Below are 27,186 nucleotides of genomic sequence, written 5' to 3'. Positions count from 1 at the left end.
GCTTAACAGCATTTCTGAAATTAAAATTATCCTCCTGGTTTCTTTTCCTTTCATTTCTGTTTTGGTATTATTCATTCATGGGATATAGGTATCGCTGGTTGGGCCAGCATTTGTTTCTCATCCCTGAGGGCACTTAAGAATCAACCTTGTTGCTCGGGATTTGGAGTCACATGCAGGGCAGACCAAGAAAGGACTACAAATTTCCTTCCTTAAAGGACATTAGTGAACCAGATAGGTTTTAATGACAATGGTTTCATGGTCATCATTAGCCTTTCTAGATTTTTATTGAATTCAAATTTCACCATCTGCCATGGTGGGATTCCAACCCACGTTCCCAGAACATTACTCTGAGTCTCTGAATTACTAGTGATAATACCAATATGTCATTGCCTCCTTCACTTTGTCCAAGGTTGAGAATCAGAAGAAATATTTGTTGTAGCTTTCCAAAGGTTTCATGTTCATCTTAACTACCTGCATCCCTTTAAATTTTACCCACACAATTTTCTGGTCACACCTTACAATATCTGCCCAAATTGGCACTTGGAGCAGGGAATAATTATGAGAGTGAGCTCACTTCTGGAAAATTGAATTTTATTAATGTGTTCTCATTCTGCTGCGATTTCTATCAGTCCCTAACCATGTGGAATTAAATTACACCATTCTGCGAGAATCAGCCTTAACATCTAAACCCTATTGCCTTGAGCTAAATGCATTCAATAAATAACTCTTCTGCAAGGAGCAACAAAGAATTGCCAATAGATGTGTCACAAATCCATGAAGGTGACAACTTATAACACATCCTTGGAAACCACATAGAATTCAAAAAAAAATCACACATCAATTTGAGACCCTTACTGTGTTTGGAATCATTTGTTTGGAAGGGATTGTCTGTGACTTCAGATCTTCTAAAATGATCAATAAGCCACTCACTAATATGACTAATGCAAAAATGTTTTTGCATTAGTCTCTATCTTTCATTTTCAGTGAAGAATAAAACAAATGGAGCAAAGAATGTCTGTAATACAATTCTTTTTGCAAATACTATGTATGATTTATTATTTGGCAAAACAAATCTGACAAAATCAAATGAAAATTAAGTAAAAATGAATGCCAAATAATGAGCTCTTCTTTGGAACAATATGCATTTCCATAGGTAGGATTCTTGCTCTTAGAAGTAGGTTACTTACTTTTTCCTTTCTCCTAAGAGATTTTGATGCGATCTGCCTGGAGAGGCCCCTGATCCCTGACTCTGGCCACTGCCGGAGAGTAAACTATCTGTCTCAAAATGAAACATCTCGTGCTCTGCTCTCTGGTTTGGATTTTCTAAGAATTCGCTTTCATTCCAGGCTCCAACAGTACCATCCATTGCCTGGTATTTTATCGCAATGGAGACAGAGGTCTAGATAAAAAGAAAGAAAAGGAAAAATTAACACTAAGATTTTTTCAAATTACAACGTCTGATACATACAGGCTAAACAAAAATTTACGACTTGCTTCCTCCAAGGTTTTAAAGGAAAGTAAGTTTGAGCAGCAAGTCTTTGTATGGTTTCATGTAGAAAGATGCAAACAACGTATATCTATACAAAACATCTAATCTAATGTCAGTGCAGGCTCGATGGGCCAAATGGCCTCCTTCTGCACTGTGAATTCTATGATTCACCAAATAGCAGACACTGGCGGGTTGGATTCTTGTGGAGGAGACAGGAAACATGCTTTGGGAAAGTATCTGATTTTGTAAACTTATTTCTGTTCAGAAGGTCTCCCTCTGCCTGCCTTACTTTCACTCTGGCGAGCCGGGATGGAGTTGGGCCCACCACCTCAGATCTGAGGCACTAATGGAGGCAGGCAAATGGTAGATGTCCCACTTCTGTTTATTTGGACATTGACCCAGTTGTGATCAGGCCCCCAAGCCTTTATGACCCTCCAACCATGCTTCCATGCCATGTCTCTCATGATTCCAAATCTTCTATATCTCATTTAGACTACCCACTCCTCATATCCCCTCCATGCTCACCACATCTTCCAACAGCCTGTGCATGCTTTATATCACCTCACATCTCCCATGTACCTTCCACGCCCATTTGCATTCTTCAAATCCATTTTCCCAGAATCCATAATGTAGAGAACCAATGAATCAGGGCAAGTCTAGCAAGCCTTTGAAATTGTCATGAAACTGAAACAAGTATCAAAGAGGCTTTAAAAGTCAACTGTGAAAAAATTAGGTCAGTTTGCGAGTTCAAAAAAGTGTCAAAATACCACGGCCATTCACAGTATCAATGACAAAAACCTCCCTCTACTTCACAACTTTTAATCTTCTCTAAATAAACATACAGGCATTTTTTAAAAACTCTTCAATGTTCAATTTATGACAGGGTAATAAATCTATCAAACATAGCTATCATGTTTCCTGCCATCACTGATTGCATTGTAGTATTATAAATTAATTTAAAACTGTATATGAATCGATTATTAGGAAGTAATTCTTCTCCATTTGAGTAATATCTTTATTTCAAATGTTGCAAAATGCCTAAATACCTCAGCACAAACCAATCCATAGGATTTTATTGGCATTGGCAGAATTAAAGACGTTTGCATATGTAGGTCATTTTTGCAGGACATTTCAGTTGTTATATTGAATTATTTCCATTGGTTTGAAGTTATAGCCTTTTCTGACAGTATTTTTTTCTTTAATTACATTTTAACTTGTGTGAAGTCAGTTCAGTCACACATTTCTGGGGGAAAATATGAACAGTGCATTTCTGAAGATGACAGACACTGTATACAGAGGAATAGGAAATAACCATTCGGGAGAAAGGCAGCTAAAAATACCAATTGAAGTGTTAATCTTTGATCCACTTGCTTTGTTGAATGGTGGATCCATTTTCTTACACTGCTTCTAATGATTGCCAATAAGTCAAGGTATAATGGATAATGTACACAAGAGAAATCAAAGTTATTACTAATGTACCAAGTAAATCAAAACTTTCCACTTTCTGCTGAATTAGCAAGAGCAAGTCCCATTGCTCTCATTGCAAGTTGTAAAGTTTCCTCTTTTGGCAAATGCATTCGAGTTACCACAAGTGGTGACTATGTCATGTGAAAATAGCCTGGAAATCATTTTGTTTGTATTTTGATTGGCCCAAGGAAAATTTTTGAATTACTTTATAATGAGAACACAAATCCAGACGGTAAATTCATTTATTTCTGTGAGTCGGAGACAAGGTCACAATACGGTAATGTTGAATCTGGCTTAAAGTCTCCTTTGAGCATGACTCCCTCATTAGGATTGTAACATCAGTGAATTTACCTTCAGATATACGGGATTTGCTACATTATTATCAAGATTCTGGGAGACAGTTTTGTTGTGGACACTCTTTACACTGCAAACATAAAACACTACACAGTTGTTGGCTGTTCCTTGATTCAAGGAGGACATCTGTTCAGCGTTAGAAGTTTCTGTCATGGGCCTTTTAACAGGCCAATTCACCACCTGCAGATCTTTAGTCTATGCGCCAGGTCGCCCCATGGAGGTAGTGGAGTCCAGAGTGCAGGATTTGCAGTTTTTTAATTCTCTGCTGCTGTTCTGCCTCAACATTAAGGCAAGACATCACCATATTGAATGATTGAGGGCAATCTCCTCCAAGTAATTAACATTAATATTGCTGCACTGGAAGGAGAACTTCAAAGGGTCTTTCAAGTATTTTCTTTTTCCTCACACAGAATGCTGGCCTTCTGAAAATTGAGAAAGCAGGGGAAAGAAGCTCTTTTTTCAGCCATCTGGACACAGACCATTGATTTTGTAGAAGTGTTGCTTGAATGCTTGTGGAGCTGGCTTCAAGGAGGACATTAGCATTTATTCAGTGGTCCTCCAATTGACACTGGAGGATATGGTGGAGGTATTGCTGATGGAATTTCCCAAGTGCTTGTATATGGCACTGCTATAGTCCAGGTCTCACCGCAGCACAGGATAGTGGTGATAAAGACTGCTCTGTACATTGGAACTTCCGTTGACCTGAGGAGATCTTTGTTGTCAAACATTTGCGGTTGTCTTTTCTAGAAGGCTAATTGGTGTTGGATTTCTTTGGTAATGATGGTTTTTTGAGAGAGCTGGCTGTCAAGATAAGGGAAATGTTCAATGTGTTCCAGATTCTCTCCAACATATATGGAGGGGGGAGGGGAGTGGATGTTGGTTGTGGAATATTTGGTCGACCAGGTGCGTCTTGATGTACGAGTTTTGTTCAAGTAAAAGTCAAGGACATGCTGAGTTTCTCGTCTGCTGAATTGAAGAGATCAAAAATGGCTTGCAAATCTAGCGTAGAATAGGCAGTGACATTGCAGTCAGACACAAACTGATGATCTGTATATTTATGCTGGTCAGTTTAGATTTTAGTACAGAAGTGATTGAGTTTAAGGAGAACACCAGCTGGTAACTGATCATTGATGAGATGAATAGCCACTGTCAGTTAGATTGTAAATCAGATGGTGGCTCTCTGGTTCAGATTTTGAAGACATCTGTTTCAGATCTCCCGCTTAAGGCAGTTGCAGTCATTGTGGAGAAGTTTCCTGGACATCCAAATCTTTGGAACACATAAAGCCTCGCAATTTGATTGAGGGTGTGATCCTCTGGGCCTGTTTGCTGTGTGCGCAAAGGCCCAACCAACCACCCAACCTCCCCATCTCCGACATGATTCCAAACACAGAAACCAGTCATAATGACCATGTTGGGGATGAGGAGGTGAGTATAGCCTCTGATGACATGGCTGGGAAGTGCAGTGCCCCCAACACCCTGGTACTTCCCCTGGCACTGCCAGATGGTGTGGCCACCGGAGGTTCTATTGGGGTGTTCCCATTATGTGGGGAGGGGCACAATGGTGGTGGGAGCTTGGGCGTGCATGATAGCGAGGGAGAAGGCAAGAATGGAGAGATGACCCAATGGTAGCAAAGGTGGGGTGAAGTTTGGCTCACACTGATAAACATAGAAAGTGGAAGCAGGAGTAGGCCTACATGCTGTGGGGGTAGTCAGGGAGGTGGAGGGCAGTGAGGAGTTGATACACCCATTGAGTAGGTGGTGGGGGGGGGGGGGCAGGTTAGCCCTCTGCGTTCGAGTGCTGGAGTTGTCCCTCTTGTCCATTGGGTGTCTTGATGTCCATGGAGGAAAGTAGAGTGGGTAGAGGGGTTGGGGGGGGCGGGGGTGTTTCTTTACCTTGATTTTACCAGATGAATGTTTTGAAGAAAATTGTTTAGTGGCTGCTGAACTCTCCACTCAAAGTGACTTTCTGATTCTGGTACATAAAGCATGCTCAGATCATTAGGGTGGGTGAGAACATGGCTCATTCTGAATTATTTCTAATCTTTTCTACATTGCTCATAAATATTGGATGTGTTTCATATCATGTGCTGTCGCTCAGCTGCTCGTTTACAGTTATGGTGAGACACTGAATCAGAGTATTATAAGTGATCTCACTTCTTCAGTCCAGACTAAGTGCACATTTAAGACAAATGCAATATTCTTTTGCCTTTGCAAATTCAGCACTGTCGCATTTTTAAAGTCTAAGTAGGCACATCAAGATTTTACCTCATTGACTGCGTATGGCATGTGAGCAACATCTCTGAACCTACCGTTAATGCATTCTACCACCAGTTAATGCCCATATCACATGAATGATTTTTAAAATAAAGTGACTTGGAGCTCAGGATTCCACTGTAACATCATCCTGACCATAAATCAAGCATTTATGTTCAAACCGCGGCAGGGTTCACAAGTACACAATCAACTGCTATACAGTTATACAAATATATAACTTTATAAATAGGCATTTGTAGGAATAAGCAGTCAGAACACGTGGCGACAAACTGCAGCAGGCAACGGTGCAGAGGGACCTCGGGGTCCTTGTGCATGAGTCGCAAAAACCCAGCCTGCAGGTGCAGCAGGTGGTCAGGAAGGCGAATGGGATGCTGGCCTTCATAGCAAGGGGGATTGAATATAAAGGTAGGGAGGTCTTGCTGCAGCTGTATAGGGCATTGGTGAGGCCGCAGCTGGAGTACTGTGTGCAGTTTTGGGCACCGTACTTACACAAGGATATTTTGGCCTTGGAGGGAGTGCAGAGGGGGTTTACTAGGCTGATGCCGGAGTTGAGGGGGTTGAGCTATGAGGAGAGGCTGAATAAATTAGGCTTGTACTCGTTGGAGTTTAGAAGAATGAGGGGAGATCTCATTGAGACGTATAAGATGATGAATGGGATGGATAGGATAGAGGTGGAGAGACTCTTCCTGCTCAGAAAGGATAATAGGACTAGGGGACATAGCCTCAAGATAAAGGGGGGCGCGGTTTAGAACGGAGTTGAGGAGGAACTTCTTCACTCAAAGGGTGGTGAATCTCTGGAATTCTCTGTAGTGGTGGAGGCTACCTCGCTAAATATTTTTAAGACGCGGGTTGATGGGTTTTTGATAAGAGAGGGGATTAAGGGTTATGGGGAGAGGGCGGGAATGTGGAACTGAGCCACGACAGATCAGCCATGATCTTATTGAATGGCGGGGCAGGCTCGAAGGGCTAGATGGCCTACTCCTGCTCCTATTTCTTATGTTCTTACACTATTTTGCTTAATGTTTTGCTAGGTCAATGTTGTTGACACTCCTTTTTATTCACCTGATGTTAGATTTTATTTATATAATGCATCTAATGAGGCTGAAAAGTGCAGTGAGTACAGGGATAATTTAATGCCAAAGTTTGCCTCTGGGATTGTGTGAAGGAAATGTCCCCTCATAGACTGAAACTTCTTCCATTTTCTTTTTAAAAGTCCAATTTTACATCTTTGAAACAAGCTTGAGCCTGAATAACTTAAGGCACAGCTTACCTTATATAGCCAGTGGAAGGATAAAAAGTGAACATTTGAATTACATGGAAGGAGTGATTGAGAATGGGAAACTTAAATTTAAGAATATTAAAAGGTGAAAGAAGGGAAAAACAATGTGCATGATTGAGGGGGAGGGATAACTGGGATGATAATGTGTGTGTGTGGTTGCGGGGGGGGGGGGGTGGGGGGGGGCGGCGGTGGTGGGCTGGCAACAGGAGAAGTGCCAGGGGTCATAATTTCTCTCCATGGCCTTGAATGGTCATTCACCAATGGATTTTACCACAGGGTAATGGGGAAATACCCTTCAGGGTATTTGTTGCCACTGTGGATTCCTGGTTGTAGAGTTATTGAAAATGCCCTTTGCAATATTGACAAATGGCATTGTCATGCTGAAGAAGTAAAACACCACATTGTGAAGGAAGGGAATTTTGGTCTTTAGATGGCCCTGGTGGTTTCAAAAAATCTCTACATGTCAAGATGATCAGCATATTGAAGACAGTAAATGGGTGTTAAGTTGGGAAAAGATTCATTACTCCAACTATTACTCGAGCTCTGACCTTCCTCGAATTTCAAAACTGAAACTCTTCCTTCACCATTTCATTCAGGCATTCAAAACCCAGATTTGGCAACACTACTTCCTGATTTTGCCTGATCTTTTCATGCACTATTTTCAACCTTCCAGGTGATCCAGTACCTTGAACACTCAGCCTGGTTTTTCAATGATAAAAATGCATTTAAGAGGAGTCATAATATGTGCAATGTTCCACCAACACTATTATTCTTTTTGACTGCAGCTGGTTTTCTTTTGATGCATGATATACAGAGAAAAAGCAGGGAACATAGAATCCCTAATGTGCAGAAAGAGGCCATTCAGCCCATCTAGCCTGTATTGATAACAATCACACCCATAACTCCATGTATTTAGCCTACTAAAAACCATGACACTAAGGGGCAATTTAATCTGGTCAATCAACCAAATCTGCACATCTTTGGACTGTGGGAGGAAATGGAGCACCTAGAGGAAACCAACGCGGATACAGGGAAAATGTACAAACTCCATACAGGCAGTCATCTGAGGCCAGAATTGAACCTGGGTCCCTGGTGCTTTGAGGCAACAGTGTTAATTGCAGTGCTACCATGCACAGATTAACAAGATCCCAGCCTTTGGTTCCTTTAGCCTTCGTCTGCGGCCAAGAGGGAAGAAACAGGATAGGAGAAGATGCCCAATTTCTCCCTCGTCCGTTGTGTGCACCACCTCCAGCCTAGGCTCTTCTGAGCAGAAAGATGCCTGTTATTTGGACATAGAGGAAGTGGCCACTCCTTGAAGATATTTACCCTGGTGTTCAGCAATGGGGGTCACCAACTTTTGTGGTTCTAGCACATTTGCTGGGAAAATGTCATAAACAATTTCAAGAATTAAACGTTAAGACCAGAGTTACAGAAGTTTCTTTCAAAAAAAATGAGGATGTAAGTTGTGACTACTTAAATTTCTGAAGAATAAAATCTCGATTCTGCCAAAGGTTTATAAGCCAGTTATCATGTTCACTTCACCCACATAAGGTTCACTGTTCTATCCCTCACGGAGGCATAATCCAACATCATATTGTGGTTGGGTCATCTCATTCCATGACTTAGATTTGAACTTTCAATCTATTATTATTCTGATTTGAATATCTAGATTTTTCAATGTTCATATCAGATTCAAAGTGTATGTCAATGATGTGTTTACACAGCAATCATTGGATTAATGTGATACAATTGATTTGTACAGACATTGCAGTTACAGTGTAAACATAGTTTGAATCTGGAATCAGATTTTAACTGTAGTAAAGGAAATCTAGTTCCAGTTTCTCTCCTGCAACAAAAGGGCATTAAAAAAATTTGTTGCAGCTGCCCCATTTTTGGTAAAAATGAAGTGAGTACATAGCCAACATCTGCCAATAGGTTAAAGCCTATTGGTGTGGGCACTTCATCAGTTGTATACAAAGTGTAAACTGAGCTACTCTCACACTTCCCTTGTATTATGTTGATTCTTTTTCTACACCCCAGCTATGACTGTAACACTACATTCACTAGTTGCCTTCTCTGTGAATGGTATGTTTTGTCTGTGTAGCAAGAAACAATATGTATGTTCACTGCATGTTAATATATATACACAATAATAAATCAAAGTGCTGCAGATTTGCACCCCCTGCAGTATTTCCCTTTTTTGTTTGCACTGGAGAAGAGTGCGTTTTCCTGTGCAAACACTCAGGAGATTGTACAGGAGAACACAAACTCTCTTGTACAAACAAAAGTTTGCAAAATAATATTTGGCAGTGACAAGAATGCATTCAAAAGCCAACTCTGTTGTTTTATATAATGGCTCTCTAGCCCTTTGGGTGTCCAAAACAATTTGCATTAATGAATTGATATGAAGTCCAGTCATGATTATTTTATGGATTGATGTACCTGGTCATTTGCACAAGTCCAGCAAATAGTCAATGAGGTGCTTGAGCAGGGATCTGGTTTGGTATCTTGATTGGGGAACAAACATTGTCCAGAACACTTACTTGCTTGTCAGGGCCTTAGTTCAAATTTCAACTGAAACACTTTCAGCAGTGCAATTCTTCCTCATTATTCCACAATTTTGCTGGCCTACTTGCTGAAATCTCCAGTGTATGCCTGATCCAAAAACTTCAATGACCAAGTATGATGTGTGTCCAAGATCAGTACAAAGTCAGAACAGTACCACCTCCATGCATCAGTTTATATCACCTTAAGGCTGGAGGCAAATTCTACTGACTTCCTTATTTAAATGCAATCAGGGAGTAGCAGATGAGAGGCAGCCCACAGCTGCAGCTTGTTGATTGGGGAGGGGATGTTTCTTAGAGCTGGCTGCCAGATTTGGTTTGAGGGAAAACTGAGGTTGGTGAGAGGGAGAATCCTGGGAGATTATGCAAGTTCTTTATGGTGGGTCCAGTAGGAACACTTTTGTTTCACTGCACTACAATTAAGAATTTCTTCAGCCAATAATTGTTTAAGCAGCTTGTAACAGACCCTCCATGGACCACTGGGTCAACTCTCCGCACCTGGTAGTTCTTTTCATATACCCAACAAGTAAAACAAACTCAAATTAACTTAGGGACAAATTAAAAGGGGCAGCCCCCCAAAAAGGAAGGGGGGGGGAGAAACAGCCCCGTTCCCCCTCCTTTTGGGGAGCTGCCCCCTCTTTCTTTGTCCGAACTTAATTTAAGTTTGTTTACTTGTTTGGCCCGAAAGACCGACCCGAAAGATCAGGGAAAAACAGCCCGAACAGAAACCAAAGTCCAAAGGAAACTTAAAACATTAAATCAAAATGCGATTAGCACCTGGTACAACTAAGAAATTATAAATTTGTAAGTTTTATCCTTTTGCACCTGAATATGTAGCTAGGGTCCTACTTTGCTGATGTATGTATTTAAATATCTTTATACTTCTTTTAGATTTCAGAGTTGGGTGAGGTTATTGGTCATTCATTGAATAGTCATAACTGATACTTTTATACAGAGAAATATACAAGATGTGAAAAAAGTGGCTGTTATACTGGAAAAGTCATTTGAAGTGAGCATTTGTGCTTCTTGCCTAGTCTGTGTCCAGAGTTGCCTAATTTATTTCAAACTAGTTAACTAGAAGTGTGTTTATTACATTTTCAGTAAATAGACAACAGCATTAAGATATGAGAACTTCTTCAGCTCAAATTTAACATGTAATTGGAAGAATCACCTGGCTGTGCAATTGTAGTGATATTGATCCTAACCTTAAGGTGATTAAAAAAGCAATCAAGTTTGAATGAAGTGAATTAGTTTTCTTTCCTGAGGCATATACAGACTGGACTTGTGAACAAATTTGATAAATCTTTCATGTTGATCCATTAATTGTGACTTTGGACTGAAAAGTCTTGAGGTGAAATTTGTCTTGGGTGTGAGCACAAAGTGAGCAAATTGCAAACCAGATGTAATTTTACATTTGAGTGCACCTGAGATGGAGTGTGGTTAATACTATCTGCTGATTCACTATTCGCCCATTTTGTATTAGTGCCCAAAACCAATTTCACCACTTTCATTTCCACCCAAGTAGCCACAACACACCCAGGAAAAAATATATAGTTTTACACTTGAGGTGTTCACACACAACAAACTATGGCTATGTTTAAAGGTTTGTCTTGAGTTTTAATTTGCCAACTGATTGGGCATTATATTTGATGATGACTGACCCAATTTACAATGAGAGTGGTTGTGATGGGAAGAATGTGGCATGGATCAACTCACTCTGTAAAGAACCTGGCTTCACACTCACTCAGTACAAGTTCCAAAACCTGGAGCTCCTACTTCATTGTCCTGAAGTTGAAACAGGTGATGCAGAAGAAAAGATTTTTACAGTTTAAGAAGAATTTGTGCTAATTTGGTCAGATTAAATAAAAAGCAGCAGCAGAGGGAGGGGAGAAAACCCCACCTGACTAGAGACATTGGCTATTCTGTTTTAGGTCATAAGTGTAACAAACTCTAACCTTCATAAAAGATTTTGATAAAATTGTTTTGCAATTCTTAATCGTTAGAAGTTTTGCTTGCAGCATATCACACATTGAACTTGTCAGCAAATTTAAAAAAAAATGTCAGTTTTTCCCATTTGACTCAAATAAGCAAATAACTACATTAATAACTACACAGCACCAACATTACTCTTCTCCATACCATCATCATCATCTTTAACTGTATCATTAGTATTTACATTATCTACATCAATACTACCATTAATATCTTTTTCATCTGAAAAACCATTATTAGAATTTTCAGCAGTGTGGTCCAATTCATATTTTGTTTAATCTATTTATTATTTTCAGAATTATTCCAGTTACTTTCATTCCTGATTGGGCTGAAATATCAATAAAATGGCAAACCTATAAAACTGTCACAATCACCCTCATTATCATGAAAGGCACCCACACAGATACATGTTTAACACTGTATATACCAAGACCACCACTTTCCTCTTGAATCTTCAGGTCCTGGATCTCATTTTATTTTAACAACAGCAAGGAAGATCTATGATAAAATGGTGCGATTAAATGACGAAGAATGATGATTACAGGGCAAAAGTAGGAGGTCACAAGGCAAAAAACAAAAGATGGATCAACAGAATGTGTAAATGGCTAAAGCAAAATCAGTATCAATAGCTGCTGAAAAGCTGGGAGCAGTGGTTATGATCTGAAACTGTCACACTCAATGGCTTGAAGTTTCCCTCTGGGGTCTGGAATGCAGGTTGGGGCATTTTCTGGCTCCACAAGCCTGATCTGGAAGAAAATGTCCTGGAAGTAGGGGTTTGGGGATAGTTGGGGTTCTCTGGAAATCATGCCTGGTCACCCTGGAATGACTGCAGAGGTGCACTTTAACATATGTAACTACCTCTGTGAACTATGGATGTGCAAAGCGCAGCCTGCCCCCACCCCTGGCAAAAATGGCAGGTTCTAGTTTTGAGGGCAGCACCAATGGAACTGGTCCTCCAGCGGCATTTTGGATAAACTGAAGATCCTTTCTTTGTTATTGAGGAAAGTCAGGCCTCAGCTTCTGTAAGGTAGAGCCTGTTGCCAAACAACAGCACCGCTCTTGTCTACAGATTTCATAACAATTTTAGGGTGGAATCTCAGAGAAAAGTGTTGCTGTTGGAAGCTCAGAGGGAAGCAGATTAGACTGGGTGAGCACAACAAGAAAACTGAGATGGTTGGTGTCACCCCAGCAGTTCACAATGAAAAGATCGGGAGAGAGTTGGAGGCCAGGGGAGGGACCCAAATGAAACAAACCTTTTGAACGTGGGAGAAAAAGCCCTGGGGCGAGTACTCCTGGCCAATGTAGTTTTTGCAGAGGCGATGAGAACAGCATTATACAAAGCTCAAAATTAATTAAAGAGGGCACAATAGAATCCCTACAGTGCAGGAAGAGGCCATTTGGCCCATCAAGCCTGCACGGGCAACAATTCCACCTAGGACCTATCCCCATAACCCCTGTTAGTCCCTCTCACCCTAAGGGGCAATTTACCATGGCCAATGCATCTAACCTGAACATCTTTTGGAATGTGGGAGGAATCCAGAGCACCTGGAGGAAACCCACAAAGAGAATGTGCAGACTCCACACACAGTGACCCGAAGCTGAAATTGAACCCGGGTCCCTGGCACTGTGAGGCAGCAGTACTAACAACTCTGCCACCGTGCATGAATAAGGCTCTTTGCTGTAAATATTCTACTTTTGTTTTCTTGGTGTGTTCCAGGTTCATGACTTTTCAATCACAAATTTTAGATGGAAAATCAGAAGCTGGGAACCTGTATTTTTTGTGATCTACATTCTCATGCTACGGGCACAGAAATTGGTTTCTTAGCCCTTGCCGATTTTAATTTTGCACATGTATCAATAGTTTGTAGTCATTAATTTTCTCCACCCATCCATATTTGAATGAATTATCAGGTATCCTCAGCAGAGCAATTGCATGAGTTAATTGGGTGTAAGTGTGGCATGTACTTCATATACAACATTGTCAAGCATGACGTGTAACATTTTCTGAGCACTCAAGCATTTTCTATATGTGAGGCTTGTATAACTAGATGACTATACTAATAACAACTAATGTACAATATACTTCTGCGGAAGTGAGGCATTATGAATTGATATCCAGTAACATCCAAAACCTCAAATTCAGCTTTTGCTTTAGCCACACTTTATACTCTAGCAACTTCCTCTGACTGCAGCAGTGTTGCTATGGCAACATTCTTGCTGTTAACTTGGCTTTATTGAGAATACTGTGTGTTCTCAGGAGATTAAGTTTAATGTGGGATATATCTACATAGCTAAGCATAATAGCAAATTAACATGATGTGCTTTGTATGCTTTACTTACTTCCAGGAAAGAAAACTGTGATTGAAATATTTGCAAAGTAGTGATACATATTGAATAGACTTGTACCCGAATGTTTGTGCAAATATTTCAAAAATCCTCCCCCACCTATAACATAATTTTTAAAAAATTTCATTTGTGGGACATGGGTGTCACTGGCTGGCCAGCATTTATTTCCCAGCCCTAGTTGTCCTAATCCCGCTATGCAACCTCATTATTATATCATTATCATTACCTCCCCACTGCAATCAGCCTCCACATTCAAAAGTCCACTCATGTGACATCATAGCACAATGAAAAACAGCTTTCAAAGATAACAACCTGGCGAGCTCACTTTTGAGAGGAGTTCAGCTCAGCAGAGTGTTGTGGGGGTGTTGCAGTAGAGGATGAAACAGATAGGAACAAAGGCCTCAGTACCAGCACAGACCAATATAACAGGCCTGAATGCTGAATTGGCAAAGGGGCATAGACCTTAGGGCCAGAAGGGGAAGAGATGGGCACAGAAAGCAGGGGGGTGGGGGGAAGGGGAGGACTCAGCTTCGGTAGGGGAAGGGTCTTAAAATGACCCATCCTGAGGCTGACTCTTCTGCTCTTGGTATCCTGCCATTTTGGACAGCCCTGATACTGGGAAGGGAGGTCTGGGCTAGTGCATTGGGTAGGGGTGGAGTATTTATTACTGATGAAGGCAAATCTAATGGTCAGGTATGTCATAAGTGAGAATTCCTTTACAGCTGAGATCATTCAGTCACAAGTCAACTAACAGGTGCAAGGTTCCTCTGACTACGCTCACATGACTCTACGGCATTAAGGTGTGCAGCTTATCGACCACAAGGGCTTCCATTCCCTAAATGTTCAGATTGTGCTTCATTTGGTCGTAGACAAACTGGTGTGCTCAGTTCCTGGGGAGCGTGCATGACTCATATATCCTGAGCAAATCTCAGATCCTTACCATTTTTGAGGGTGCACGGTGGCTACAGTGTTGGCTCCTCAGGGACAAGGGCTACCCACCAAGGAGGTGGCTGAAGACTTCTGTTGTCACCATAGAGTGCAGCTGAGACAAGATGTAATGAGGCTCATGCTGCAACTCACACTATGGGGAAGCTAAATGTAATGTCCCAGTGTCTGGACCGGTCTTATGGAGCCCTGTAGTACAGTCCACGTAGGATATCACCCATCATGGTGATCTGCTGCACCGTTCACAACCTAAAGCTGTAAAGGGGGAAGGAACAGCCTGAGGAGGAGATGGAGGAATAGCACATTTCCTCCAATTAGGACATTGAGATGGACAACAACGAGGAGATCCTGGAAAGTGAGGAAGTTGGTAATGACAATGTCCAGATGGGCTGTGGGTGTGCTCACCGCATGGTGGTGATGTAGATCGCTAAGCACATCCCAATATCCTCATGCTCTTTCTCTGAGTATGGCTCTAGTGCCAGACTGCTGGGAGCGCACATCCTCACTGTTAAGGCATGTTTCATGGGGAGGGAGCAGCAGCCCATAGTCTCCTTGTTGCAGGAAGATGATGATGACTTGCCATAGAGACAGTGCATTGTTCCTCAATTGTCTGCATTCTGATTGGCTGAAGTCAGCTTGCTTACTCTCAATCTAGGTCATATCATGGCGATGTTGTGCAAGAATTTCACATGATCTAAGCTTCTCCTTAGTGATTTGTGCCCTTGAGACTCAATGTCATCACAGGTGGTTAACCTTTTATGGTATCAAGCAGCAGGGCAACATGTGCAGAGAGCACACACTGGCGATGACTGGGATGAGTGATGTTAGCTCTCTATATTGTGGGAGATGTCCTCATTCCCAACAAGAAACAGGCATGACTGATATGCTCATGCTCTCTGAGGGGATGCCACCACGCAGGCAAATATCACATAAGAACAAGAAGAGGTTGCAAGGTGTGAGAGCTTATTTTCAGAGATAAACATTATCTATAAAGTGCTTAACACCACCTTGTGCAACTAGATCTTCTTGGCCTGTCTAACCCTAGCGCTACATCTTGTTGTATCGCCAGGAAATCTGTATTGGTGCTGGCAAAACTATGGGGTTAAAGACTGACAAAACACCAGAGCCAGATAATCTACATCCTATAGTATTAAAGGAAGTGGCCCTGGAGATATTGGATGCATTGATGTCATCTTCCAAATTTCTTTAGACTTTGGAGCAGTTCATACAGATTGGAAGGTAACAAATGTAACCCCACTATTCACCAAGGGAGAGGGAGAATTACAGACCAGTTAGCCTGACATCAGTCATGGGGAATACGCTGGATCTATTATAAAAGATGTGATAACAGAACATTAGAAAAGCATTAACACAACGGACAAAGCCAGCACGGGGTTACAAAAAGCAAATCATGCATAAATCTGCTGAAGTTTTTTGAGGATTTAGCTAGTAGAATAGATAAGGGAGAACCAATAGATATGGTGTGTTTGGACTTCCAGAAGCTTTTGATAATGTTGCTTGTAAGAAGTTACTGGGCAAGATTAAAGCACATGGAATGGGGGTAATGGCATGGATCAAGAATAGATAGTTGATAGATAGGAAATGAGCGGGAAGAAAAGTTTTTCTTTCCGAGTGGCAGGTAGTGACTCAACATACTGCAGAGATTAATGTTTGGGTCCCAACTGTTCACAATATATATAAATGACCTGGATGAGAACACTAGATGTAACTTTTCCAAGTTTGCTGATGCCACAAAATAGGCAGAATTGTGAGTTATGAGGAGGATGCAAGGAGGCTTCAAGGTGATTCAGGCAAGCTGAATAAGTGGGCAAACACACGGCAGATGCAGCACAATGTGACTAAAAGTGAAGTTATACACTTTGGTGTGAAAAACTAAAAGGAAAATTATTATTTAAATAATAATACATTGGGGAGTGTGGATATACAAAGGGATCTGGATGTCCTGGTACACAACGTGGAGACGCAAGTGATTAGGAAAGCAAATATTATGTTGGCCTATGCTGCAAGAGGATTTGAGTTCAGAAGTGAAGATGTCACTGCAGTTATACAGGGCCTTGGTGAGCTCACGCATGGTGTATTGCATGAGTTTTGGCCTACCTACCCAAGAAAGGATGTACTTGCCATAGAGGGAGTGCAATGGAAGTTCACTACGAGGGTTGGCGGCACTGAGGAGAGATTGGTTCGACTGGGCCTGTGAGTGTAGAAGGATGAGAGGAAATCTGATTGAAACGTAAAATCCTAACAGGGCTGGACAAATGAGATGCAGGGAAGATGTCTTCCCTGGTTGGGGGATCCAGAACCAGGGAACACAGTCTCAGCCTATGGAGTTGACCATTTAGGACTGAGATGAGGAAACATTTCTCCACTCAAATGGCAGTGAACTCTATGGAATTTTCTATCATAGGAGGTTGTGGAGGGCAAGTCACTGAATATATTCAAGAAATAAATAATTTTTCAGATTTTAATGGATGAAGTAGTATGGGGAAAATGTGGGAATATGGCATTGAGGTCAATGATCAGCCATGATCAATTTGAATGGTGGAGCAGCCCTGTTAGGGGAACTGATTTTGCACAATGCACATACCATTGTGCCAATTCTAAATACTGGTATTGGGTGAATCCACAGAGATAGCATGAAACCAGTGCTGAAAACTTTTAAATCTCTCAAAATATGACACAAAAACCTACCAAAACCATCTCGGGACAGTAGTCTGAACACCGCTTTTCTTACCTGCTATTGTACTCTTGTCAAATTTGGAGAAATTTCCACCTGTAATGTCTTGAGTAACACATAACCCAGAAACCTGACCATTTGTTTTCGTCTACAGGCTGTCAACTGGAGCTATTTCACAAGATTAGATATTTGATTCCTTGTTGAGAATTAGCCAGTGTGAATACTCAAAGAAAATAATGGGTTCTTATTAATTAGTGGATCCAACAGCAACAAAGCAACATATTTTTAAAATGGAGCCTTTTGCTTTTCCATCCTGTCCACACTGGAATCCCATCGATCACTGGTTGAATTGCTTACTGCAGTTCAGTAACTGAGGTGCCCATATAAAGTGATGAGGGTCTCCTGCAAATCAGGGGCTCATTGCTTCATCAGGAGAAATAGTGGGGTAGTGGAAATGTCCCTGCACCAGTAATTGAAAGGCCCAGGGTGTGATCTGGGGACTTGGGTTCAAATCCCATCATGACAGCTGGTGGAATTTGATTTCAACTAATAAATCCTGAACATATTGGCAGTCTCAGTAATGGCAATGTTGAAACTGTCAATTGTTTGTTGCAAAAACTCATGCATTTCATTAATTTCCTGCTTATGAAAGGAAATCTGCCATTCTTACTCAACCTGGCCTATAAGTGACTGCAGACCAACAGCAATGTGAGTGATTTCTAACTGCCCTCCAGCTAAGCAAGCCATTCGGTTCAAGGGCCATTAGAGGTAGATAACAAATGCTGCCATTTCCAGTGACACCCATGTTCCGCGAAAGAATTAAAAAAAACCCTGGTTGCTGTTTAAATTGGCCCCTCTGCACTCAAGGCAGATCTGTTGTGAGAATGGAGATCCTCCAAGTAAAGTGCAGAACCTCCTTTGTAAGGCCATGTGACATCCCACAAGGAAAATCATGGCTGATCCAGCCTGGAATCTCTTCACCTGAGACTCAATTTGTGATTTACCCATTTGCAGGTGAGCCCTCATTTGTGCTGACTGGTGATCACTGATCTCGCCCATCTGCCTGGCAGCTGATCAGTAGTATGCAGAGATACATTAAATATTCCAGGCCTCAAAGTCAGATTAGTTGTGTCTCACCTTGCTGATCCCATATGATCCCATTCCCCACCTCCTCTCATCAATCTAAAAACTAATGGGTGTAAAAATCAACCTCCATTAATGAGGAGTTATCAACATTTAATTGTCAACCTAGAATGTCAAGTTCTCTTTTTTAAGCCTGTACTGATATATGAATATGATTAATAATAAACAGGAGAAAAGCTATCCAAGAAAGAGTATATCCTGCTCCATACAGTTTCAATGTTTCTTGGCATAAACACTTCCAAACCACCTGGTTAATTGGACAAACAGAAGCAAAGCATGAGGGAATGTGCAATAAACATAAGAACTTTGAGAAGTTACTTTGCTTTTCAAAATGGTGCCATTAGATCTTTTACATCTATCTATCAGAGCCTGTATTGGGGTGTCAACTTAGATTTTTATGATCAGGTTTCTGGGGTCAGTCTTGAAACCACGGTCTCATGACTTGAAGACAAAAGTGTGATTAATTTGATGACAGCTGGCAAGAATTCTCAAACATTGTCTCCAACATTTGGACTTTGAATTGACTAAAGCTTTAGGCAAAATATTCTTGGTGTGTTCTAAGCATGTACTCCAAACACAAGTATTGACTGAAGGTGAGAAATATTTTAAAAGTCACAATAAGATCAACAAACTGAAAAGTTCATCGGATGGGGAAGTTTTCGAATGAGACAATTATAGTAAATGATTATGCTCTTAATAGTCCATTAGAGATGTTGAATGAAACACAGTCTTAAATGCAGAAAGGGTGAAGCAATTAATTTAAAGTTCATACACATCAGTTCCATTAACATTATCTGGCTTTGCATCTCAGACTCGAACATTGTCAGACATATGTTGCTTCCTATTCTCTAGATTAGTATTAAAAAAACAAAATAGCATCATCAACACAAAACAAGATTTGTTCAAAATCTCTGATTGGTTCCATGTTGTCATTAAGACAACACTGAAACCAATGTTGCCCACATTGTGCACAGATTCCTTTGCCCAAGATGTACTTGAAAATCTGTTCATTTCACTGATCATCATTATTATAATAAAGACGTCTGCAATTATCTGGCTTACAATGCAAGGAAACTGAAAAGACTGAATAGTGTTATAAATAGCAGCTTTGTGGGTGAGCCGGTACATTACAGAATCACAGAATCTTTACAGTGCAGACGGAGGATATTCAGCCCATTGAGTCTGCACTGATTCTCTGAAAAATCATTCCCACTCCCCTGTCTTATAATGTAACTTTGCACATTCTTTATTTTCAGATAGCAATCCAGTCCTCTTTTTGAAGGTTTGAACTCAATCTGCACCCATCGTTCACTTGAGAAGTTTGTTCCAGAGTCTAGCCATCCTCTGGGTGAAAAATGTTTTCCTCATATCATGAAGTGAAACTTTGTGTACGAAACAATAAAAGTTTACAGCATGTAAGGATGTCATTCAGCTCATTCTGCCTGCATGGATTCTTTGTTAGACCACTCCAAAATTAACTCCCCTGTCCTTCACTCGCCATAATCCACAATTTTTCTTGGATTCAAATATTTATCCAGGCTTTTCTTATAAGGTGAAATGATCTCTACTTCAATTGTCTGTTCTGGCAAAACATTCCAATTTTCAACAACAACAACCTGCCGCATACAAATATTCCCTGACCCCTCTCTTCATTCTCAAAGACGAAATTAACCTGATATCACTGACTTACCAAATAAGAAAAATAAAACGTCTCTAATTATTTCATCAGAATCCTTCATAGTATTAAAAATCTTCATTAAAACTCTGCTTCGTCTACTCTAGTGCTTTTGAGGCGTTCCATTATCTCTAGTTTGTGCATACCTCATTATGAACATAATTTGGGCGGCACAGTGGTTAGCACTGTTGCTTCCAGCGCCTGGGATCCGGGTTCAATTCTAGCCTTGGGTGATCGTCTACGTAGAGTTTGCACATTTTTCCTGTACCTGCATGGGTTTCCTCTGAGTGCTCCAGTTTCCTCCCACACTCCAAAGATGTGTGGGTTAGGTTGCTTGTCCATGCTAAATTGTTGCTTAGTGTAAAGGGGGTAGCAAGGTAAATACGTGGGCTTGGTGGAATTATTGTCAGTGCAGATTTGATGGGCCGAATAGCCTCCTTCTGCACTATAGGGAATCTATGAATCCACACAGTGTTACCATCTCCTTAGCAATTGGTAATCAATAAAAGAATTTTGAACTATCTGTTGATAGCTGAAAAAGTGACATGACAAGACTTCAAGTTTTTTACTATAATCATCAGAGAAAAACACCATTGACTCAACACCTTTTTGTAGGTAACTTACACTTTAAAACTACAGAACAAAAATTTCCCCTTTTGCTTCTAATGCAACTCAAAAATCCACTTTACAGGAATGCTTTATATTGCCCCTTAAGTAACATTCAATTTTCCCAAACCCTGTTCCCAACTCCCAAGGGTTTACTTCTGTTTATTCCCTGGTCCAACCCGATAAATTTTAACCCCAAAACTGTCTTTCATAGGTTTTTTTATTGGTGATTTCAGGCATAAGCTAGGTGAATAATCCAGCCTTACTTCTAATCTTCACAATCCTGATGTTTTCAATCCAAGCATCTGCTCACACTTGCTACTTGATGAAGCTTAGAGCCTTTCAACCACCAGCTGCTTTTTCTCTCCTACTTCTTGGTAGGCTACCCGTGTCTGCAGGGGTGATTCTCCCAAAAAACTTCTAAGTGTCAAATTCATTTAAAAACTTGAGTAAATCACATTTTTTTCCATAGGGAGTTTCAAAATGAATCTCCCACATTCTGCATTGCACTGAATACACTAACATAAATCGGTGGGTGAGGCCAATTCCTGCTGGGGAGGCTGGCAGCATAGTGCTGAATGGGTCACTGCGCATGTAGCGATATCAGTGCATGTGCAATAGCCCTGCATTGCCTGCCTTCCAGTTGCTGGCCAGCCAGATCACTGCGTTCCCACCCCACCCCCCCCCCAAAACAAATATGTCCAGATCAGCCTTGATCTTCACCCCTCCAACCCTGATGCCCAGCCCTGATTGGCCTCCTTTCCTCTGTCATTCAGCACAAATGCAAAGTGTCAACAGGGTGTGCTATCCTCTTGGCACTGCCTAATGCCTGATGGGCAGTGCCAAGGTGCCCCTGTGGGCAGTGCCTGGGAGCCCAGGCTGGTGTTGCCAAGGTGATGTTACCAAGGTGGCAATGCCCATGGGGGAATCCCCAACCGTCAGAGGCCTTGATGGCCACCCTTCGCTCCAGGGGATCGGGCTGCCAGCTCTCCCAAGTGGGGCCTATTCTAAATCCTGCTGGAGTGAAAGCCTCCTGGTGGGGGTTGGAGAGGCTAGCGGGCCTGGAGATTTCAGTCCTGGGCCTGCTCGTGGAATTTAGATTGTATTCAAATGTTGATTTAAATAAATTATGCAGTTCCATGCCAGAAATTGGCACAGAGCTGATGGCGCCAGAAATCGGGCTGTGGTGCCCAGCGGGGAGCACGCAAAATGGTCTCCACCTGAGTCTTCTGGCCCATTGCGCTACAAAAGCAGCATAACGTGCTGGGAGAATTGCCCTATGTGAGTTTTCACCAGTATCTTAGAAATTCTTCCCCTTTAAAGCCTATTTTGATGGCAGTGTGAATCACAGGGGCATGGTATCCAGGTAGAAATTCTGATTAGATATCTTGAGGCCCCAAATTTCTCATGGAAATAAATTGATGGAAATAAATAAATAGTTTAAAATATGACTGTTTACAACCTATCATTCTCAACACCTTTCTGGGACTCTGGAGAGTTCCCAGTCTCTGGCCTGCTGTTGTAGCCATGATGTGGAGATGCTGGCATTGGATTGGGGTAAACACAATAAGAAGTCTTACAACACCAGGTTAACACAAGTCTTTAACCTGGTGTTATGAGACTTCTTACTGCTGTTGTAGCAACAGTATTTGTTTGACTGATCTAGTTCAGTTTCTGGTCAATGGTAGCCTCAGGATGTTAATAGTTAGGGATTCAGTGATGGTAATGTTGAGAAAAGATGGTTAGATTCTCTTTTGTTGGAGATGGCCAAAAGATGGTACTCCACTCTATCAATACCCTGGGGGCGGCGGTGGGAGGGGAAGTGGGTAGTGGTGGTTGCTACCATTGAGAAGAAAGCTAAACTGGATTAGCCATTTAAATACTGTGGCTACACAAATTGAGGATGTATGCATTCAGGGCCTGGGGACCTTTTCAGCTTTGCAAATTGATCTCTGAAGAACTAGTTATCTCTAAATATTATAGTATATCTTCCTGTCACACAACTGCAACCCTACTTTCACCATCGTTTGTAAAAAAAATGCAAAACATTTATTTAAATTTAACAGTATAATCTGTGCTTCAAGTTCAAGTGACAAATGATTTCTAGCTGTTAAATGTTGAATTAATCATCGTTTTGAATACTTGCTTTACATACATTGTGAAAATGAATTATTATCTCTGATTTTTCATTTTTTTCCAAGTGTCCTTTTAGTGTCTTGAGATTAACACATCAAATTTGCCTGCAGTCCTAACATTTCACTTTCTACCTCCATAGGTCCATTATGTAATTTCAAACAAGTCTTCAGGCTCTCTTCCTATTAATATTGGAGTGGCTTTTACTCCTTTGAAACAGATAAGCCCCCAGGTTTAACCTTGAACAGAAGCCTTTTTCCATTATTATTCAATAAACATTTTCTGCTGTCATCAGTGTGAATGTGCTTAAGCCTGATCGGCCAAGAAATTAGATTACCTTTTTGGTAAAAAGTAGATGTTAAAGGGTCTATGTGAACTGTCACAGGAGGGTTTTGCATACTAGATTGGTTAGGATGTCCCAGAGTTATACAGAACACAAAGCTGAAAGCATCATCAGGCCAATTTCCTATGCAAATTTAGCACTTGATGCTGGCTTCAGTTCCCTTTCTCAGATTGAATTGTAACTGATTATAGCTGCAATCGGTTTTCTTGGTCTTGGCCTTTTGGCCAAGATCAAGCATTGGATCAAGCACAAGTTGGGGAGCAATGCTTTATCTTGTTGGCTTGGATCTTGCTTGTCTCTCTTGTGGGAGACCCTGAATTGGCTTCCATCGGATTTTGAATTTGGTTTTTGGAGCAAGCAAGGAATGGATTTGGGTTTGACCAGTCCACTCTGAGCATTGGCTTTGTAACTTGAAGGATGAGTAAAAAATGTTTAAAAAAATAGCCAAACCAGCAAAACAGGACTGTGGGAGGCTGTCTCAAAAATGCAAATTAATGAAAAATATACCAACTGGAACAAATTATTAGCTACCACCCCTCCTCCAATCACACTTCCCTCAGATCCCCCATTCCTAGTCTCACAGTAGGCCTGGTGCCTATATCCCTGTTACATAACTTTATCCTCTCCAGCACTGGTGCACTGCCTCCAGGATTCTGATTGTCCACTCTTCCCCTGTCCCCGAGAAAATGCAATGGGTTTCCTATTCACAACATCTATTCATGGATATTTTTTGGAAATAGGGGGAATTACAGAGTTGCCCAGAAACACTGGAAGAATATGATTTACAGCCACCGATAGCCATACAGACAGAGCTGCTCCTATAAGCACATGTATTAATACTTTGCAGTAATCCTGCACTTCAGAAAAGAAGCCACGGATGAGTTGTGCTACATTTTGATTCCATCACCACCATATGTCTGTCAGAGATGTATCTGCCCTGAATTTAATTATAGGATCATTCATCATGTAAGTGCCAGGCAATAAGTGTCTCCAACAAGCAAGAATCCAACCATTGCCCGTTAACATTCAATGGCAATACCATCATTGAATCCCCCACAATCAACATGCTGGGGGTTACCGTTCAAGAGAAACTGAACTGGACTAGATATATGAATACTGTGGCTACATGAGTAGGTCAGAGTCTATGAACCCTGCAGCAAGTAACACACTTCCAAACTCCGGAGAGACCATCTACAAGGTGCAACGTAGGAGTGTGATGGATTACATAAGAAATAGGAGCAGGAGTAGGCCATCTAGCCCTTCGAGCCTGCCCCGCCATTCAATAAGATCATGGCTGATCCGTCGTGGCTCAGTTCCACCTTCCCGCCCTCTCCCCATAACCCTTAATCCCCTCTCTTATCAAGAACCCATCAACCCGCTTCTTAAAAATATTTAGCGAGGCAGCCTCCACCACTTCAACGGGCAGAGAATTCCAGAGATTCACCACCCTTTGAGTGAAGAAGTTCCTCCTCAACTCCGTTCTAAGCCGCCTCCCCTTTATCTTGAGGCTGTGCCCCCTAGTCCTACTGTCTTTTTTGAGCGGGAAGAGTCTCTCCACCTCTATCCTATCCATCCCATTCATCATCTTATACGTCTCAATGAGATCTCCCCTCATTCTTCTAAACTCTAACGAGTACAAGCCTAGTTTATTCAGCCTCTCCTCATAGCTCAATCCCCTCAACTCCGGTATCAGCCTAGTAAACCTCCTCTGCACTCCCTCCAGGGCCAAAATATCCTTGCGCAGGTGCGGCGCCCAAAACTGCACACAGTACTCCAGCTGCGGCCTCACCAATGCCCTATACAGCTGCAGCAAGACCTCCCTACTTTTATATTCAATCCCCCTCGCTATGAAGGCCAGCATCCCATTCGCCTTCCTGACCACCTGCTGCACCTGCAAGCTGGGTTTTTGCGACTCATGCACAAGGACCCCGAGGTCCCTCTGCACCGTCGCCTGCTGCAGTTTTTCGCCACGTAAGTAATAGTCCTTCCTACCATTCTTCCTACCAAAGTGGACCACCTCGCACTTGCCAACATTAAATTCCATTTGCCATCTCCTGGCCCATTCGCCCAGCCTATCTAGATCCTTCTGCAGACTCTCCACACCCTCCGCACAATTTGCCTTTCCCCCAATCTTGGTGTCATCAGCAAATTTCGACACCCTGCACTCGGTTCCCTCCTCCAGATCATCTATATAAATGGTAAATAGCTGAGGCCCCAGCACCGACCCCTGGGGCACCCCACTAGTCACCAACCGCCAATCCGAATAGCACCCATTGACCCCCACTCTCTGCCTCCTATTTGACAACCAATCCTCTATCCACGCTAACACCCTACCCCCAACTCCATGTCCCCTGACCTTCTGCAATAACCTCTTGTGAGGTACCTTGTCAAACGCCTTCTGAAAATCCAGAAAGACCACATCCACTGGCTCTCCTCTATCCACTGCCCTAGACACATCCTCATAGAACTCCAGTAAATTTGTCAGACACGACTTCCCTTTAATGAAACCGTGTTGCGTCTGCCCTATCAAGCAATTCCCTTCAAGATGCCTCGCAATTTCCTCCTTAATGACGGATTCTAACATTTTACCTACCACAGACGTTAAACTAACCGGCCTATAATTCCCTGCCTTTTGCCTGGCACCCTTCTTAAACAACGGCGTAACATTAGCCGTTTTCCAATCTTCCGGCACTTCCCCGGAATCCAGCGACGTCTGGAAAATAACCACCAAGGCATCCACTATCACCTCCGCCATTTCTTTCAGAACCCTCGGATGCATTCCATCTGGTCCTGGCGACTTGTCCACAATCAGCCCCTCCAGTCTGTCGAGCACCACCTCTCTAGTAACAGTAATGTCATTAAGACCCTCCAGTCCTACCACCTTTCCATCGCTAACACCCGGCAAATTATTCACGTCCTCCTCCGTGAAGACAGAAACAAAAAAGTTATTCAAGACCTTAGCCATTTCCCCATCCCCTACCACTAGGTCCCCTTTCTCATCCTCTAAAGGACCAACGTTCACCCTAGCCAGCCTCTTCCTTTTTATATATTTATAAAAACTCTTGCTATCCTTTTTTATATTAAGTGCTAGCCCAGCTTCATAGCTTCTCCTACCCTCCTTTATCAACTTCTTTGTCAATCTTTGTTGACATTTAAACCTTTCCCAATCCTCTTCTCGCCCACTGCTCTTAGCTACTCTAAATTCCTCTGCTTTTAATTTAACACGTTCCTTCACCTCCTATAAAGCTGAAGTAGTCCAATGATATGCAGGACAAAGCAGTCCTTTTGATTGTTGCTCCTTCCGCAAACATTCACTCCCTTTGGCACTGACAAACAGGTGGCATTAGTGTGTACTATCTAGAAGATGAACTGCAGAAACTCACCAAGGCGCCTTAGGCAGCACCAAATGTGTGTCCACTAGAAAGACAAGAGCAGTAGACACATGGGAATGCCACCACCTGGAAGTTCCACTCCAAGTCACTCATCATCCTGACTTGGGACTATGTCACCATTTTTTTCACTGTCTCTGGGTCAAAATCCTGGTCCTCCCTAACAGCACTGTGTGTGTACCTACACCACATCTGTTAGAATGTCACCAGTGACAACTTTGTATTGGATGTAATGTGACCAATGGGAACAAGATACAAGGGTCAGCTGATCCAGTAAAACATGGAACCTGATTCACTATAAGTAAGGAGCTATGTAGAATTGTGGGAAGCTTGGAATGGCCCAGGATGAGGCTCAGGTTTGGAGTAATGACATTTCTTTATTAAACACTTCCTTTGAGTTATAAGCTGGAGTAAATTTTGTTGTATTTTCATTAGCTGCACTTTGAAGAGTTCATTCTGAAGAAACAACATGGACTGCAGCATTTCAAGAAG

At 41.9% G+C, this 27,186-nt stretch overlaps 1 protein-coding gene across 3 annotated transcripts in view; it reads right to left on the bottom strand.

Annotated features, from left to right (window-relative positions):
- The window catches only part of otofa (otoferlin a), a 335,468-nt gene that overhangs the window by 182,835 nt on the left and 125,447 nt on the right, over nt 1-27,186 (bottom strand). For 2 of the 3 annotated variants that reach the window (XM_080193269.1, XM_080193268.1), the window contains exon 5: nt 1,258-1,399. In XM_080193269.1, the coding sequence (XP_080049395.1) occupies nt 1,258-1,399 (142 nt within the window). Of the gene's footprint in view, nt 1-1,217; nt 1,400-27,186 lie in introns of all 3 variants that reach the window. The other variant, XM_080193267.1, reaches the window with a different exon arrangement.

The sequence above is a fragment of the Carcharhinus amblyrhynchos genome, chromosome 7, assembly GCF_965287045.1.
Source record: "Carcharhinus amblyrhynchos chromosome 7, sCarAmb.v2.hapA, whole genome shotgun sequence".
Classification (NCBI taxonomy): domain Eukaryota; kingdom Metazoa; phylum Chordata; class Chondrichthyes; order Carcharhiniformes; family Carcharhinidae; genus Carcharhinus; species Carcharhinus amblyrhynchos.
This window is presented reverse-complemented; position numbering and strand designations above follow the sequence as displayed.